Source organism: Scyliorhinus torazame, chromosome 9 (assembly GCF_047496885.1).
Source record: "Scyliorhinus torazame isolate Kashiwa2021f chromosome 9, sScyTor2.1, whole genome shotgun sequence".
Taxonomy (NCBI): Eukaryota; Metazoa; Chordata; class Chondrichthyes; order Carcharhiniformes; family Scyliorhinidae; genus Scyliorhinus; species Scyliorhinus torazame.
In genome coordinates this window covers 168178214-168196679 of record NC_092715.1, presented here as the reverse complement: position 1 = coordinate 168196679, position 18466 = coordinate 168178214, and the positions used below count along the sequence as shown (strand labels likewise).

Here is an 18466-nt window from a genome sequence, read left to right as displayed (position 1 = left end):
GTCAATTTCTGGTCTCATGCGGGCCTCTGTTATTGTGGTGATGTTGGTTTCTGGCCTAGCGTAGGCCTCTGTCATTCTGGTGCTGTTAGTCTCTGGTCTCGTGCGGGCCTCTGTTATTGTGGTGCTGTTAATCTCTGGCCTAGTGCAGGCCTCCATTATTGTGGCACTGTTGGTTTCTGGCCCAATGCAGGCCTCCGTTATTGTGGTGCTGTTGGTTTCTGGCCCAGTGCAGGCCTCCGTTATTGTGGTGCTGTTGGTTTCTGGCCTAGTGCAGGCCTCTGTTATTCTGGTGCTGTTAGTCTCTGGTCTCGTGCGGGCTCTGTTATTGTGGTGCTGTTAATCTCTGTACTCGTGCGAGCCTCTGTTATTGTGGTGCTGTTGGTTTCTGGCCCAGTGCAGGCCTCCGTTATTGTGGTGCTGTCAATTTCTGGTCTCATGCGGGCCTCTGTTATTGTGGTGATGTTGGTTTCTGGCCTAGCGTAGGCCTCTGTCATTCTGGTGCTGTTAGTCTCTGGTCTCGTGCGGGCCTCTGTTATTGTGGTGCTGTTAATCTCTGGCCTAGTGCAGGCCTCCATTATTGTGGCACTGTTGGTTTCTGGCCCAATGCAGGCCTCCGTTATTGTGGTGCTGTTGGTTTCTGGCCCAGTGCAGGCCTCCGTTATTGTGGTGCTGTTGGTTTCTGGCCTAGTGTGGGCCTCCGTTATTGTGGTGCTGTTGGTTTCTGGCCTAGTGTGGGCCTCCGTTATTGTGGTGCTGTTAGTCTTTCGTGGGTTTGCCGATTGAGGAGGAGGGCGTTAATGTGCTCTTTGTGCATCTTGGGTCACCCTTGCTGGAGTTTAAGCGCTGGTTCCTCGGAGGGATTGCCTTTCTGGGTTTGTAGCTGGTAAGGTGTGGGAGTGGGAACAGCCACATGGTCAGCACAGGGGGAAACTGAGAGGTCCCAAGGTGGAGATCGGTGATACTCCAGATCGGATGGGCAATGTGGGGGTCTATGGCAAGGGGTGTTCATTAGCTCCATGGCACAAAGAGGATAACAACACCACTTACATTTCTCCCCATCCTCAGGCTAAAAGGAACAGCTTTAGGGCATGAGCATTGTGGGTGGGTCCTGCCAATGGTCCAGGAGGCCAGGCCATCACGGTTGTCATCAAGGATGGCTGGGTGTACAAGATGGAAGGCTTGTATGATCTATCCATGGGAGCTGGCAGAATGAAGGTTAAAGTGAATGATCAACTTTAAAAAAAAAAAAATTCAGAGTACCCAATTAATTTTTTTCAATTAAGGGGCAATTTAGCACGGCCAATCCATCTACCCGGTACATCTTTGGGGCTCTGGGGGCGAAACCCACGCAAACACGGGGAGAATGTGCAAACTCCACACGGATGTGAATGATCAACTTGAATGAAATCCGGAGGCTTGAAAATATTATGGGGAGGCTCAACAGCCACAGGAGGAAGCCATTTCCCTAATAGCATCCCTGACCTTTCCTTGACGAGTCAATTATGCCCAATAAGTCAATATTGTAATGGATGATGCTGCCACTGATTGGCATCCACTAGTTAACCTGTTGGGAGATAAGCCCCCAAGCATTGAACTCCATGCCTGGCACTCAGCTTTTTGTAAGAGAGGTGACATAGGTTCAGCCCCCAATACAAAAGGCAAAGATTACAGAGTTCAGTAGGCAGTCCTGATTCAACAAGTGTTGTGGGAGCGGCTCCCCCACTAGGTTATCAGAACACAGGTCCAGTCAACTGACACATGTGCCCTCAGTCCTCACTCTTGGGGGGGGTTTGATGGGCCACGAAGGCTATCCAAGGCAGCCACCCATCTGCCATGCAAAGTTGGGAAAGGCTTGTGTGGGGTCATGGCCATTGTGTGTGAGTGTAAAGGAGTGAAGCTCAGTGGAAAGGCGCTCATATAAAAGGGAATGGCCATGAGTGGATGTCCCATGGTTTGATGGGGCAATGGTTCACTGCATTGACAGAACTCCTCATTACTCGCTATTTTGCTTCCTTCTCTTTGGTTATTGGATTGTGACAATCATGAAGCCAGTGAAGTTGGCTGTATTTCTTATTGCCGTGGGTCAGGAGAGACAAAGTCAATGTGCAGCTGCATGTCGATAGGACCTGCGCCCTGCAGGGGAGGTGGTGGCAGGGCCCGCTGAGTTTTAAAAAAAATTTTAAGTACCCAGCTCATTTTTTACCAATTAAGGGGCAATTTAACACGGCCAATCCACCTAGCCTGCACATCTTTGGGTTGTGGGTGTGAGACCCACGCAGACACGGGGAAATTCCACACGGACAGTGACCCGGGGCCGAGATCGAACCCGGGACCTCGGTGCTGTGAGTCAGCAATGCTAACAACTGCGCCACTGTGCTGCCCCCAGGGCCAGCTGAGTTACTGCGGGCTGGAAAACACAAGGACGTGGCTCAGAGGCGACACCACCGAGCACGGGTTTACCGGAGGAGAATGACATAACTTAAGATGATGGAGAACCAGTGCCGGCTATAACTGCGTATGTGCTGAGGGATGTTGAACCACCTATGCCAGGTGATGCAGGAATTGGCACCACATGGGCTGTGCGATACAGCCGCTCAACTTTACACTAGCGGTTCATTTCAGGGTTACATGGGTGACCTCTGCGGCTTCTCCCAGTCTGCCACACAGGTACATGAGGGAGGTGACCACTGCGCTCTTCGCGAGGGCGGAGAACTCCATCAACTTTGACCGTGACCATGCTAACCAGAACACCAGGACCATGGGGTTTGCCTGCGTGGCTGGCTTGCCCCAACTGCAGGGTACAATTGACTGCATGCCCATGGCTCTGCATTTCCCATGGCGGAATGGGGCGCCTTTCATCCACCACAAGGGATTCCACTCCCTCAATGTGCAGCTTGTCTACAACAGCGCCAAGCATATTATGCAGGTGTACGCCCGTTTCCCAGGGAGTGTCCACAACAGCTACATCCTTGGCCGCTCTCAGATCCCGACGATCTTCGAGGGAGAGCAGCAGCAAGATGGATGGCTCCTCGGGGACAAGGGGTAGCCCATCAGGAGGTGGCTGATGATGTCAGTGTTGAGGCCACAAACATCAGCTGAAACCTGATACAATAAGGCTCATGCTGCTGGACACGTGTTGGTAGATCGGCCTGATGATGATGCATTCTGGTACATAGACTGGTTATGAGAGTCCTCCAGTTCAGCCCCTAAAGGGGATCATGTACCATCATGGTGTGCTGCGCCCTCCATAACCTGATGCTACAACATAGCAAGAGCTAGCCGAGGAGGAGATGGAGAACTGCCACACCTCCTCAGATGAGGAGGACAGGGAGGGGCAACTCCTGGAAGAGACTGAAGACGGACCTCCGACAATGCCCAATGCCCGAATGGGATTCAGAATTCCCTGATGTCCTGGCCCTCCCCAGAGAGGCTTAGGATGGTCGGATATGTCCGGACACCGCCCCCGCCCCCCCCCCCACACCCCCCCCCCACCCCCACACCCCCACACCCCCACACCCCCCCCCCCCGCCCCCCACACCCCCCCACCCGCCCATTTCTTTGGTTTCGAGTAAGTGAGACAAGTTAAAAGAGAAATTGTTCAGTGAGAGGACAAGTTCAGACAGGCGGGATTGAACCTGGGACCCCCCCACCCCACCCGCTGTTATTTTCTTAATTGCGTGCTGCCAGCAGGACATTTACTGTTAGATCACTCTGTCATGTTAGGTACACTGGTCTAACACTGGCTGCAACTGAATGCAGCTTAGGTCAGAAAGATACTCCAGACCTTGAAGTTAGTTCAATCAGGTTTACTGAACTAATAGCACAGTTAGCACAGTTCTCCCTTTTTTTAATGTTTGGATGACATATGTGAGCGTATTTACAAGAATAGGCCAATATTAACATATATACATGCAGTGATTGTGAACATGTGTACATGTGAAAACAGCTGTCAATGCGAGAACACAGAACATAGCAAACAGAATAAATGTTCTTAAGTCCAGTCTCTGTGGCTTGCGTCTGATCCTGGTCGACCGCCGGAGAGGTGGTGGTGGGGATGACAGCGCCTTGATGGGCGAGATTGAAGCCTGACTGGTGGCCTCGTGAGTCGAGGTATCAGGAGGTGGCAAAACAACAGAAGGAAATGGAGAAGAATGTGGTTGCGGGCAGGCAACTTTGCGCAGTGCCCGTCTGTTTCGTCACACAACAGAACCATCAGCCAGACGCCGCACAACATACGAGCGGGGGGCAGCCTGTCGAACAACGACAGCCTCCATCAGGGATCTTGACCCGAACAGTGTCGGACGGGGATAACACGGGCAAATCGGTGGCATGAGCATCATGGCCCTGTTTTTGCCGGTCTCGGAGTTGCTGCACCTTCTGCAGCACCGGGAGGTGGTCAGGTTGATCGCACATGCGTGGGGCTCCGGGAAAAGCGTGCGAGATGGCCGCTGTCTTCAATGCTGAGGCGTTGCATCCGGGAGATGGCCTGCACACTCACTGCCTCGTGGGAGGCAAGTTTCTCATTTTCAGCCGATTTTTATTGGGAATACCGATTTTTTGCGTGCTCATGCACTGTACATGTTTCAATCGCGACTGGCAGGGTCATATGCTTGATTTTTAAGAGCTGCTCTCTCAGAGAATCAGAGTGAACTCCAAACACGATTTGGTCTCTGATCATGGAGTCAGCAATATCACCAAAGTTGCAGGACAGCACTAGCAGGCGGAGGCTAGTTAAGAAGGCATTGAAAGATTCATCTTTACCTTGAAGACGTTATTTGAATATGTAGCGCTCGAAGATTTCATTGGTGTCCACTTCACAGTGACTATTGAACTTGTCCAGGATGGTCTGAAACTTTGTCTTGTCCTGGCCTTCGGTGAAGTTAAACAAGTTGAAGAGTTCGATGGCTTGATCACCTGCTGTTGAGAGGAGAAGCGTGATCATTCTTGCATCAGACGCACCCTCGAGGTCTGATGCTTCGATGTACAGCAGAAACTTTTGCTTGAATATCCGCCAGTTGGCACTGAGATTGCCAGAGATCCTGAGCTGGTGAGGAGCCTGAATCTTCTCCATGGTGCCGGGATACATGAGCTGTCATCACAGAATGGACTGAGGTAAGCACCTTAAATTAGTAGTCTCTTGGTATCATGTCGTGTTAGGTACACTGGTCTAACACTGGCTGCAACTGGATGAAGCTGAGATCAGAAAGATACTCCAAACCTTGAAGTTAGTTCAATCAGGCTTACTGAACTAATAGCACAGTTAGCACAGTTCTCTGTGAGTTCGACTCTCTGCTAACTTAAGTGTGGTCACTCTGTCTGACTGAACCGGACTAGCTCTTAGCCACGTGGTGGAGGTGTGAGATTGGAACAACACCCTTGACTGACTCTCTAGATGTTCATCAGTGGAAAGAGGCGGAGTGTGAGTGCCTCGTGTCTTTTATAGTCAGATCCCACCCCTGAGTGTCCTGCCTGCTTATTGGTCATGTCCTGTTCTCTGTGTCCATTAGCTGCTTGTCTGTATATCATTATGTGTGTATGTGTGTGTGCCTGCATATCATTTTTTATTTATTTTTTATTTTTTATTCTCCTCCTTTTTCACATTTTCTCCCACATTTACACCCATCAACAATAAACAATAATCAGCAAGATATGTCAATCCCCATAATAACAACAATCCCATCCGCCCACCAACCCCCAAACCTCAACCCGCATCATGTTTACATAAACAAATGACAAAAAGGAATCAGGGATTACCCGTAGTCACCCTTAATCTACACAGCTCCCCTCCCCGCCCCCCCCCCCCCAACCAATGCCATCCAGCCTCTGAAAGAGTACCGTACATGATACCCCAGAGTTGTGTGTCCCCCCCCCCCCAAGTCTCCAGCTCTTCCTGTCCACTGCCTCTTGTAAAACTCCTCCTCCCAACCTCGGTTCCTTCCCCCCAACTTTCCACCCCGGCTAGACCATTCGGACCCTGTTCTGCCAGGCTCCGATGGCCGCAGCCCCTCCCCCCACCTCACTCCCGTTCACTGGCCGGCTTAAACCGGCCAGCGTGGAGGCCCCCGCCCGGGTCCCTTCCCCCCTTGCCCGGCCCTAGGAAAGCCCAAAGATCCCCTTTTAGCACACAAACCCCGCATATCCACCTACACCCCAAAGAGCCCTCATTTTGAGTGAAAGTCCCATCCCTTCCCTTGTCCAAATATATACAACATTGGCTCCTTTAGCCCCTACACCCATGCGCAGTGAAACAAAAAAGAAGAAAATACAGTCATGAGGTTACATCAGCACATGGCCATTCCTCAATTTGTCAGTTCTGCCACAGTCCTTCTGCCTTCGCAAACTCCTCCGCTGCTTCCGCCGTTCCAAGATAAAAGTCCCTGAGCTTATAAGTCACCCTCAGCTTCGCTGGATATACAATGCCGCACTGCACCTTGCTAATGTACAGTGCCCTCTTCACCCGGTTGAAGGCAGCCCGCCTCCTCGCCAGCTCCACTGTAAAGTCCTGGTATACACGTATACCAGCTCCAGCCCACTGCACCACCCGCTTCTGCTTGGCCCAGCTCAGGACCTTCTCCTTCACCCTGTACCTACGGAAGCACAGAGTCACTGCCCTTGGCGGCTCACTCGCCTTTGGTACAGGCCTCCATAACCGATGAGCCCAATCCAATTCATACCGGGAGGGATCCTCCCCCTCCCCCAATAGTTTTGCCAGCATCGCAGCAAAATACTCAGTCGGCTTTGGTCCTTCAACTCCTTCGGGCAGCCCCACAATCCTCAAATTCTGTCGCCTGGATCTGTTTTCCAGGTCTTCCATTTTTTCTCGCAGATCCTTGTTAGTGTCCATCACCTTCCGCATCTCCTTCCCCATCGAGGCAAGTTGATCACCGTGCTGCAATAACGTCTCCTCCACTTCCTTCAGCGCCTCCCCTTGCTCTCGCACCTCCGCCACTGCGCTCGCCACCAGCGTCCTCACTGGGGAAACCGCCTCCTCCACCAGCGCACTCAAAACCTCCCTCACCTCCTTCCTCACCGTCTCCATGCATTTCGCAATCTGCGCCAACTGCTTTTCGAATTCCGCAGCCATCACCTTAGTTATTCCTTCAGCCGTAAGCACTGCGGCCTCCCCTGGTGCTCCAGCCTCCATTTTCTTCACTGACCACACGGTGACCTTTCCACTCCCCAACGGACTTTCAGCCGCTTTTTTCACGGCCGTTTTTTTGCTGTTCTTCGACATTCTTCTCCTCTGTGCTCTCTCCCGACTTTTACTGCCTTCGCTGGCCCTAGGACCAGGCGTTAATCCCCGACAATGCCGTTCCCGAATGGGAGCCCTCCAACACGCGGCTGCCTCCCGCCCGCCGTCACCGGAAGTCGTGCCTGCATATCATGACACACACCTTTCATGAACAGGGTGTGGAACCCCAAAAAACAAAATAGTGCAGGAGAATGATGAAGGCTTGCAGTGAGGACAGAGTAATGTTCCTCATATCTCCTGCGAAAGGCTGACTCCTGCCTGACAGGAACCTGAACACGATCTGTCATTGAACAGGGTGATATTTGGCAATGAGACGCTAAATGACCCATCACTGCTGATACTGCTTCTCTGAGTTAGAGGTGCTGCCTGCACCTATGGTGCAAATTGATAGACTCTCACAAGCTTTCTCATGCTGAAAGAATGCTTCCACAGATGAAAGGTGTCATGCGAATGTCACTTTGAGAAATGTTTATCTACTCAAGTGGCGGCAGTGATGTCAGAGTGTGGGTGGAGCTGAGCTCTGGCTCTGCTTTTTAGTTTCGCTTTGAGGAAAAGCTTGGGTGTGTCTGTGTTTTTTGGTTTTGTTTTAGTGTTGGAGCTGAAGCCAGCCAAAGAAGGTGTAATTTCAATCTCTCTGCCATCTAAAGACTCTCTCTAGATCATTTGGTGAATTCAGAGTGATAACTGCTCTCAGTAGAGAATTTAAACCTGATGTGCTTCTGTAAAAAGGATTTTTGTCTTATGGACGTTGAAAGGAAAGTTTAAGGATTACTTAGGGTGTTGTATTCTTTGGGGGGTGTATTTGAATTGATGGTTGCTAAGATGTTCACTGTATGTTTCAAAAAGTTAACTGAGTTCATAGAATAAACATTGTTTTGCTCTAAAAATTACCTTTAAGTTTCTGCTGCACCACACCTGTAGCGTGGGCCGTGTGTTCCCCATACCACAATCTAGTAAAAGCCGTGGGTCAGGTGAACTCCATGATACACTTTGGGGTTCTCTAAACCCTGGCCCATAAAAAATGGGTTCCAGCATCCCTCAGAGGGCTGGATTCCTTTTTTAAAATAAATTTAGAGTACCCAATTCATTTTTTCCAATTAAGGGGCAATTTAGCGTGGCCAATCCACCTACCCTGCACATCTTTGGGTTGTGGGGGCGAAACCCACACAAACACGGGGAGAATGTGCAAACTCCACATGGACAGTGACCCAGAGCCGGGATCGAACCTGGGACCTCAGCGCCGTGAGACAGCAGGGGGAGTGCTGGATTCCTAAGACGTCCCTGCCTCCTCCTGCTTTGGACTGTCAGCTGTGAGCACCTCACAGCTGACGTCATCCAGAAGCCTGTCTACTAGTTATTCAGACCGTGGTGCGAGTATCTGCGCTGGTGGAGGGAGCGGATGACAGTTGTGGAGCCTCTTCATGCTAATCTTCTTTTCTTTGGAGTTGCTCAGGTCCATATTCTCCAAAGAGCAAGAGGATGGGCTGTCTTGGTCCACTGGTTGACCTGCAAGGGAAGTGGAATGACATTAATGCATGGCAGGGGTATAAGGATAGAAGAAACATATTTCACGTGAGGCTGGCGCCACGGCTGGATTCAATGAGGATCCTCGCTTTGTCTCTTGCCCCCAACTCACCCACAGCACAGGTGCAGTCCAGCTCAAGGGCTCTCTCCCCGATCAGCGTGAAGGTCTTCATCTCGGACATTACACCGGCCGGCTCTATTCCTGCTCACACCGATTGTACTTGAGCTCGTCCTGCAATGAGACAGATGGGGATGGAGGAGTATAGGCAGGACGCGTGGTGGGTCAGATGGGTCAGGCACTTCCTCTTTCCTCCCCCGGACCATGACCCCACCACCAAGCATTAAGCCATTGCTTCCAGGAGCATCATTGACCTCATCTCCTCTGGAGATCTTTCCTCCACAGCTTCCAATCTCAGTCTCCCAACCGGGGACAGCTTGTTTCTATCTCCTCCCCAAAATCCACAAACAGGGCTGTCCCGGTAGGCCCATTGTATCAGCCTGTTCCTGCCTCACTGAACTCACTTCTTCCTATCTTGACTCCATACTCTCTCCTCTTGCCAGTCCCAACCCAACTACATCTGCAATTCCTCTGATGCCCTCGTCAGATCAACAACTGCCAGTTACCCAGCGCTAACTGCCTCCTCTTCACCATGGATGTCCAATCCCTCTAAATCTCCATTCCCCACCAGGATGGTCTGAGGGCTCTGCACTTCTTCCTCGAACAAAGGCCTGAACAATCCCATCCACCACCACTCTCCTCCGCCTGTCTGAACTTGTCCTCTCACTGAACAATTTCTCTTTTAACTTGTCTCAATTACTCGAAACCAACAAAATGGCTATGGGTACCTGCATGGGTCCCAGTTTTGATTGTCTCTTTATGGGGTATGTAGAACATTCCTTGCTCCAGTCCTACTCTGGCCCCAATCCTATAACTCTTATCAATACATTGATGACCATTTCAGTGTTGCTTCATGTTCTAGTCTGGACCGCTTCCAATTTCCACCCCTCTATCACCTTCACATGATCCAATTGCAACATTTCATTTCCTTCCTTGACCTCTCCATCTCAATTTCTGTGAATAGACTGTCCATTTGTATCCATTACAAGCCCTCCGACTCCCACAGCAACCTTGACCACAGCTGTTCACACCCCACATCCATTCTCTCAGTTCCTTCACCTGCATCGCCTCTGTTCCGATGGTGTCACTTTTCAAATGGTACTGCTGACATGTTGTCATTCTTCCTTAATCGTATATTCACACCTACTGTGGTTGGCAGTGTAGTGATATGCATCACTGTATATACACCAGGGGTTAATGTAAATACACTACAACTAAGTAACTAGAGGGAGCACCAGAGATGTCATGATATGCAGACACGCAACCAATGAGTCATTAGAACAGGACACAACCAATGGGTAATCAGGACACCCAGAGGTGGCATTACCACAAGGGGGCACTACACGACCCAGTTAAAAAGGACAAAGCACACAGGCTCTGCCTCTTCCACCGGCAGAAACCAAGAGAGCAGGACAGGATTGATTATCAGCAACATCACACCCTAGCACGTGGTCGAGAGCAAGCTTGTATAGTTAGCAGAGTAGACTGAGTTACTAGAGGCAGATTAGTAGTGTCGAACTCATTTAAGAGCATTGTTAATCGTTCAATAAATACGTTAAACTTATCTCCGAGTCTGGTGCATCTTTCAGCAGAGCCTACATCAAGTGGCAGCTTATGTTACTCGAGGTAACATAACACAACAGACAGGGCTCTCAACTGTGTGCGACCCATCTCCCACACTTCTTCTCTCACTCCTTCCCCTCCCTCCCACAACCAGGATAGGGTTCCCCTTGCCCTCACTTTTCATCCCACCAGCCTCCACATTCAAAGGATCGTCCTCCGACAGTTCAACCAATTACAGCATGAAGCCACCACAAAACACATCTTCCCCTCCCTCTCCATCATCATTCTACAGGGACCATTCCCTCCAGGATACCCTGGTCCATTCCACTGCCAACAACCCATCCCCATCCCACGGCATCTTCCCATGCAATCGCAGAAGGTGCAAAACATGCCCCTTTACCTCATCCCTGCTCACCATCCAAGGGTCTAAACACTCTTCAGGTGAGGTAGCACTTCACGTGCACCTCCTTCAATCTGGCCTATTGCATTCGCTGCTCTGAATGCGGTCTACTCTACATTGGAGAGACTAAAGGCAGACTGGGTAACCGCTTACAGAACACCTTTGGTCCACCCACAAGCAAGGCCACCCTGCTCTCATATCCACATGTCCGTCCTTGGCCTGCTGCAATGTTCCAGTGAAGCCCAGTGCAAACTGGGGAACAGTGTCTCATCTTCCAATAAGGCACATTACAGCCTTCTGGACTTAACACTGAGTTCAACAACTTCAGATGTGAACTCTCTCCTCCAACTTCACCCCATTTTTATATCTATCTATTTGTTTTATTCCTTCCATTGTTTCATTTTTCTATCTCACTTTTCACCCTGTTTTCCATCGTGGTTTTCGTTACCACCGTCACCTCTCCCCCACCCCATGAGGGCCATCTTTCCCTGTTCCAGGTTGTCTTTTGACACACTGCTTATCTTTGTTCTGCCATTAACACATTCTGATCTCAATGTGCCACCATTAGCACACGTCTTAGCCATAATCACTACAATTTATATTCTATGTTATTCTCTAAGTCTGAATAAAGATTGTAGACTTCCAGTTAACACAAATACTTTATTCAGTGGGTTTGTTCTGTTTCCAGAGCTTAACTAGATATAATAGTCAAGCGGTATGACCAGTGAAGCGAAGGTAAACTACCTACTCTGAGCTGTCTCTGTGTGCTGCTGCTCACTAGCCCTGTGCTTCTCAAAGAGGCGAATTCTCCCTTGGGCTGGACCCATTATACCCGTCTCTGATGCTGCCCTCTAGTGATGCTGTGGCTGTTACATCTGTCTGTAGTCCCTGGTGTATGTGCAGATGTATGTACAGATGTACAGATCACTACATATTCCTTTTGTCATTTTGTCCACAACATCTTTGTCAATCTCTCCCCAGGCCCCACCTGTCGCTGGCCCTCAATCCAGCAAGACGGCTCCATCGCCACCCCCCACAATAGTATAAACCTCGTCCTTTTTCCAGTTCTCTCTGGCTCTGACAAAGAGTCATCGAGACTCGAAACTTTAGCTTTGTGCTTTCTCCATAGATGCTGTCAGACCTGCTGAGGTTATCTATCATTTTCTGTTTTTGTTTCAGACTCCAGCATCCACAGTAAATGCTCATATCAGATGGTAAAGATGGCATGCGTGATAGATGAGTGAGAGCAGGGATGCGAGGAGGAGAGGAGCCAGTGGGGGGATAAGGAGGGGGGGGGGGGGGGATGTGGGAGGGCAATTGTTGGGGATAGACAAGGTGGCTGTGAGTGAGCTCACTCACAGCCACCTCTTGGGCCCCCAACATGTGTGATGAGCGTGTGAGTGGTAACAAATGAGAAGGGTGACTTACCCTGGCTGCATGAAGGTCATTCATCTTTTTCCTGCACTGGATCCCTGCCCTTTTATGAAGTTAGTTGATGCTTGCTCGTGCTACCACCTCTTTCCATGTGGGGTCGGTGACCTTGCTAGCTGTCCGTCTGCCTCTCTGAGTGTACAGAATGTCACACCTCTGCTACACCCCATCCAACATTTTGGTAAGGGCTCCCTCTTAGATCCTTCAGCTGTCTTCCTGGCTGACATACCCCCACTTGGACTTGGAACAAGTACTGGGAGGCATTTAAATGGTGCGCCCACTTGATTGCTGAGATCAAGTGACACCGGGGCGAGCAAATCAGAGGCAAGCCTACGAGCGGGGCATGAAACTCATGCAAAAAAAATTTCTTTTAAAGTGGCTGAAGATATGGCAACTTTTCTCGCCGATGACGTCAGCGGAATTCTGTCCTGTTTTCTCACTGAAACCGACACTTTGATAAAGTATCGGAAGATTCCACCTATGGAGTCACTGGAGAGGGTTCAGGGAAAATTTACAAGGATTACACCTGAAATGTGTGGCTATATATATCAGGAAAGGATTTACAGGCTGAATTTCTTTTTGAGAAGAGTAGGCTGAGCAGTAATCTAATAGAGGTATGCAAATGTATGAAAAGTTATGAAAAGTGGATAGAGAGAATATTTTCTCTTTTGTGCAAAAGTATAACTAGAGGCCATCGAGATGATAATCGCCACGATATCCAACAGGGAATTCAGAAAATATTTCTTTCCTCAAAGATTGGTGAGATGTGGAGATTGCACTGCAGGGATTGGATGAAGTGAATAGCCTTTAAGGGGTAGCTCGACAAGTATTTGAAGGAGAAGGAAATAGAGGGTTATGACAATAGATTTGGATGAGGAACGATGGGAGGAGACTCATGTGGAGCATGGACACTGGCATGGATCGGTTTGGCCAAATGGCCTCTTTCTGTACTGTAAATCTTATGTTATGCCTATCCTTTGCAATGTAATTCTCCAGCCAACTTGCCACTTTGCAATGGGTCCATGGGCTTATACTTTTGGCTCCATTCTGCTATGTTGGACCTTATCAAAAGCCTGTTAAAATTGATATAGACTACATCAATTGCGCTACCCTATCGATCCTACTTGTTAGCTCCTCAAAAAATTCAATTATGTTAGTCAGATATGACCTTGTGATCAATAAATCTGTATCAGTAAAAATGGCCACAAACCTGTTAGATTATCATAAAAATGCATCTGGTTCACTGATGTCCTTAAGAGAAGGAAACCGGTTGTTCTCACTTGGTCTAGCCTGTATGTGATTCCATCCTTTTACCTTCACCAAGTCTTCTTTACCAGCTCCTCTACTCCTTGAAACCTGTGGGGTGACTACCATCTGGAACAATTTCACCAATAAGCTTCCTCGTCCTGCAGTTTGTCCAATTGACTCACAAACTGTGAGTCATACACTTCATACATATTCGCCATACACACCTGCCACACACATTACTCTTGGCTCTGATCCTACTATTCCAACTCACATATTTAACCCAGTAGATAGATGGTTATGATATTTCTTGTTGAATTATTTCTATTTACTCACTAATTCAATAGTTTCAAGTTGTGGTGACATTGCAAATGTTCTGTTTTACAATTAACTGAATATCTAGCTATACCCTAATTAATAAATCTGAGTGTTGGGAAAACATCCCGGCATCCACCTACTCAAGACTTCACTGAACTGGATGGTAAAACAGCACCATTGAAACTGCTGAAATTGAGCAATAGATTGACTTGCTCCATTCAACTTGTGCTCTGCCAGGAGTCCGCCTGGTGGGGAAAATTAAATTCCCTCAAATAGAATGCTAATCATATGTGGAACTTCATGACAACTACCAGAGAGCTTTAACAAAATAACAACCGCAAAGGAAATTCAACCTTCTTGCGGGTGTCAGCCTTAGTTCAGCAGTAGCATTCTTGCTTCAGATCTGAAGGTTATATGTGAAGAACACATTCCAGAGTTTTGAGCAAATAATCTAGGCAGACACTTCAGAGCATTACTGGAGGTGCTATCTTTCAGATGAGCATTAACAAAGCAAGATTTCAAAAGTTTCTGAAGCTTATTTCTCATCCAATTTTCTGTCATTTTTCAAGCTGCAGTTCCACGGGCACTTGGTTCCCTCCAATAATTCATCCACATGGTCACTTTTGAGGCTGGATAATGGATGGCCTTTGGATCACAGATGCCTTCCTAGCCAAGCCAGTCCAAGTGGTTGTCCATAATAATGCCAAGTACAGTTCCTAACAATGGTCACTGGATTGTTATCAATTGTGGGAACAACACATTCCCCAACACCACTGCAGACCCCACTCCCAGTTAATTTTCATAGTACGGAGTATTCTAGCCATTTATAAACAAACAATATAGAGCAATGAGTGAATCAGTAAACATGGTCTTCTGGTTGGCTCAGTATCATACTATGTTAAATTTGCCCACATAGTTTTTCTTAACTTTCAACTCTATCTAGGCCTGATAGCTGAACTTTTTGCATCTTCTTCCCAGTCTTTGCTTGCTATTACTTGAAAAGTAAAATGACTTATCGAATATTAACATGCCGAAAGACGTGGCAATAAAGAATGGTTTCTTGATTTCAGCAAATTATTCATATTTCGTTATCATTTTTCTTTCCCTGGGCTTTGGACCATGCCTGAGAAAGCAGGCAGATATAACAGCTGCCAGGCCTCTACCAATGTTGCTCTGTTGCCTATGCAGGAGGTACCTGACCCACATGGAAGGTTCCCCCAGGGGATTAAAAGCATTTCATGTGGGGAATTGCAGCAATAACCCTGCAACTTATAACATGAGTTTTGTAGCCACTGGGAATCACCAGAAGTAATGCATAAAAAAGGGGTGGGTTTAAATAAACCATTCATTGTTTTGCTTTTCTTAAATAGACAAATGTCACGATAGCTACGTACCTGTTAGCATGTAGAAATCACCAAAATATTTGGGGTGCTCAACCTAACAAACACAAGATTATTGTTCCAGAATTATACTCAAATATTTCACAGTGACATATTGTATGAATGTAAATTATTAATTACAATTGAAACTATAACATATCTATTCCATTCAGAGACACTAACTGACCTGCTGTTTATTTCAGTTTTACAGCATCTATAGTTTTTGCTTTCCTCTTAAGAAAATTAAAATGCTGACCGTAAGTTCTAAAGCAATCATTTATATATTTTAATAGAATATATAAACCAAAGTAAACTAGTAAACTAATTCTACTTATTGTGCTTGTTCTTACTCAATTTCCCTGGAAGCTGATCTCAACCAGGAAGATTCACGCTTGAATTTCTATCCAATATCCTCTGCTAAAATTGAGGAATAGAAAAGATAAGAAAAGACTTGTAGTGGCATCTGGTAAAAGAATGCTGCAAAGTGCATCAGTGTAGATAAGAAGGGGTATGAATAGAGTCAATGTGATTAGAGCTCAAAGTTTAAAGAAAGGATTTATTATATTAATAGTGGTATCCTGTGTTATAAACTTTCAAATTGCGGTGAAGGAAATGGAAGAGAAAATTTGCTGTCATCATAGAGAAAGGAGTGAGAATAACATAATGTTGTTCTGACAAATTTTAGTTATCCAGCTATCAATTGAGAAAAAGGAATGATATATCTAAAGCGCTTACAGGATTCTTTCATCACGCTGTATGCTAGTACAATGGCTGAGGTTTTGCTAAATCTGGTTATGAGTAATGCAGATCAGGTAGAGGAGTTAACTGAAGCAAGGAGTGTACAGAGTTGTGATCGAAATATGATGAGGCATAAGATCCAACGAGAGGAAATGTCAGTACCAAACTAGAACACCAAATTGTGTCAGGGCAGATAAATGGAAGTAAAGTAGGCTTGGGGCTGTGAAACAGAAGAGGATTCGAAGGTTCAGATTCATAAATTCATAGGTATAGATCCACAGGACATTAAAGACATTGAAGTAGAGTATCCACTTCAGATGCAATAAGCAAATTGCAGCTATCTGGCATTCAGTATTAGATTCACAATTAAATATTGGGAAGATCCAAGCCATGGGGCTGGATTCTCCAAAAATGGGGCAATGTCCCCACGCCGGCGTAAAAACGGCATTTCACCCCAGACGTTCCTTAAAAAAATTAAGACCTATTCACCTACCTGCAGGGAGCTGGCAGGGCCCCGGAGTGCATCTTGCAGCTTTAGCTGCAGATACGGGCCCCCGCACTTCCGGTTCCGAGTCCGCGCATGTGTATGGCGGCGGCCTCCAGTGGCCACGCCGAACGCATATGGCGGACTCAGCCGGTGGACCTGGACCAACAAAGAAGGTCCCAACGATCTGCCCCATGCCGCTCCATCTATCCCGCTCGATCGCCGTCCCGGCAGCCCATAAGGCCCCCCCCCGGTACTTGAACCTCCCACCAGGGTGGCCGCGGACTGATTCCGCAGACACCACGCGAGAGTCCCGACCGGCCAGACGTGGTTAGAACCATGCCGTCGGGAATTTGGCCGGTTGGGACCGGAACATCGCTGGGAGAGCCTCTGGCAATGACCCCACAGCCGCGCCGTGTAAATCGCGCGCGAGCGATTCTCCGGGGACGGGAGAATCGTGGGAGCGGCGCTGGGCCCAATTCGGGTGTAAAAGTGGATTCTCCTAAATCGCGTTTGGTGCGGGGCTGCAGAGAATCCAGCCCATTGTCTTCCTTCTCCTTGACAAACTCCATTCACTAGCCAAGAACACCATCCTTTCTCCTGGCAACTGTATGAGGCTCAGTCAGATTGTTTGCAGCCTTGGTGTCACATCTGACTACGAAACGAGCTTCTGGATACATATCACGCCACCACCAGGTCCGTCGACTTCCGCTTCTGTAATACAGCCTACTCCCTGCCTCATCTCATCTGCTGATGAAACTTACATCTATGCCCTTCTCATCTCTAGATTTGACTATTTTAATAATTCCTGGTCATCCTCCCACATTCCATTCTTCATATATTTGATGTCATTGAAACTTAGAACAGAATGTGAAGTATTGGACTCTATTCTGTAAGAAGCATACAAAGGGCAGAATTTTATCAACATTGCTGGATCAGGTGAGAAAAGAAGTGTGAAACTCGCTGGTTTACAGCTGCCTTTTCTAGCCAGAGCAAACGGCATTCTGTGCAATTTCAAAGTGCTGCCGAGAATTACACAGTCAGCTGGAGGAGTGGGCTAAACTCACTGGCAAAGCTGGGATTCTGAGAACAGGGCATCATTTTAAAGGGCGTCCCGATCTCAAAGTGAAGGGAAATACCCCCAACCCAGAGAGGGCCAACCTTGTCCCCTGCCACTCAATGGCCAGGTCAACGCCCCCCCACCCCACCCCACACCCCCACACCATGCAGGTCTCAGGGTGTCCCGACCAACCCCGAGCACCCTCACCAGCATCAAGGCACCAACAGCATCAAGTTTCGCCTCCCCCCACCCATCCACCGCCTGCAGGCACAACACCCCTGTGGTAATCTAGCAAGGCCTAGTTTTTGGTCCGATTAAAATTGGGTATTGTAAATTAAAGAATTGGGCACTTTAAATCAAGCCACAGACGCTCCAGCACACAGCACCATGGGAATTCGAACTGGCCAAGTTTGAATACACTAACATCAGATTGGTTGCCAAGACATGTCCAGATCTGCCCTGTCAATCAGCCATCAGGAGATCATCACACGGGCGGCACAGTGGCGCAATGGCTAACACGCAATGGCCTACGGTGCTGAGGACTCAGGTTCAATCCCTGACCCGGGTCACTGTCCATGTGGAGTTTGCCCATTCTCCCCGTGCCTGCATGGGTTTCGCCCCCACAACCCTGATGTGCAGGTTAGGTGGATTGACCACGCTAAATTGCCCCTTAATTGGAAAAAAATGATTGGGTACTCGATATTTATTTTTTAAAAAGGAGATCATCACACGCTTTTGATATGCACTGGTCGATTGTCAGTAACCCAGATCGGGCCAAACTTTCTGTCACCCAGAGTTTCTGCTGTTACCTTATATGGGAAAAGGTTATGTGCAGCCCACACCATCAGAGATGGGACATTTGGGGCAGGCCCAGGTGTCCTGTCAAACGGTCATCAACCGGATCATTGGGTGCTGAGACCCCCTCCCGAGGCATCATTGGCAGAGAGCGAGTGG

The 18466-nt window shown here is 48.2% G+C and overlaps 1 protein-coding gene across 1 annotated transcript in view; it reads right to left on the bottom strand.

Annotated features, from left to right (window-relative positions):
- The window catches only part of LOC140429576 (kelch domain-containing protein 3), a 304290-nt gene that overhangs the window by 267761 nt on the left and 18063 nt on the right, over positions 1-18466 (bottom strand). The window contains exon 4 of the mRNA XM_072516761.1: positions 15246-15288. Coding sequence (XP_072372862.1) covers positions 15246-15288 — 43 coding nt within the window. The remainder of the gene's footprint in view (positions 1-15245; positions 15289-18466) is intronic.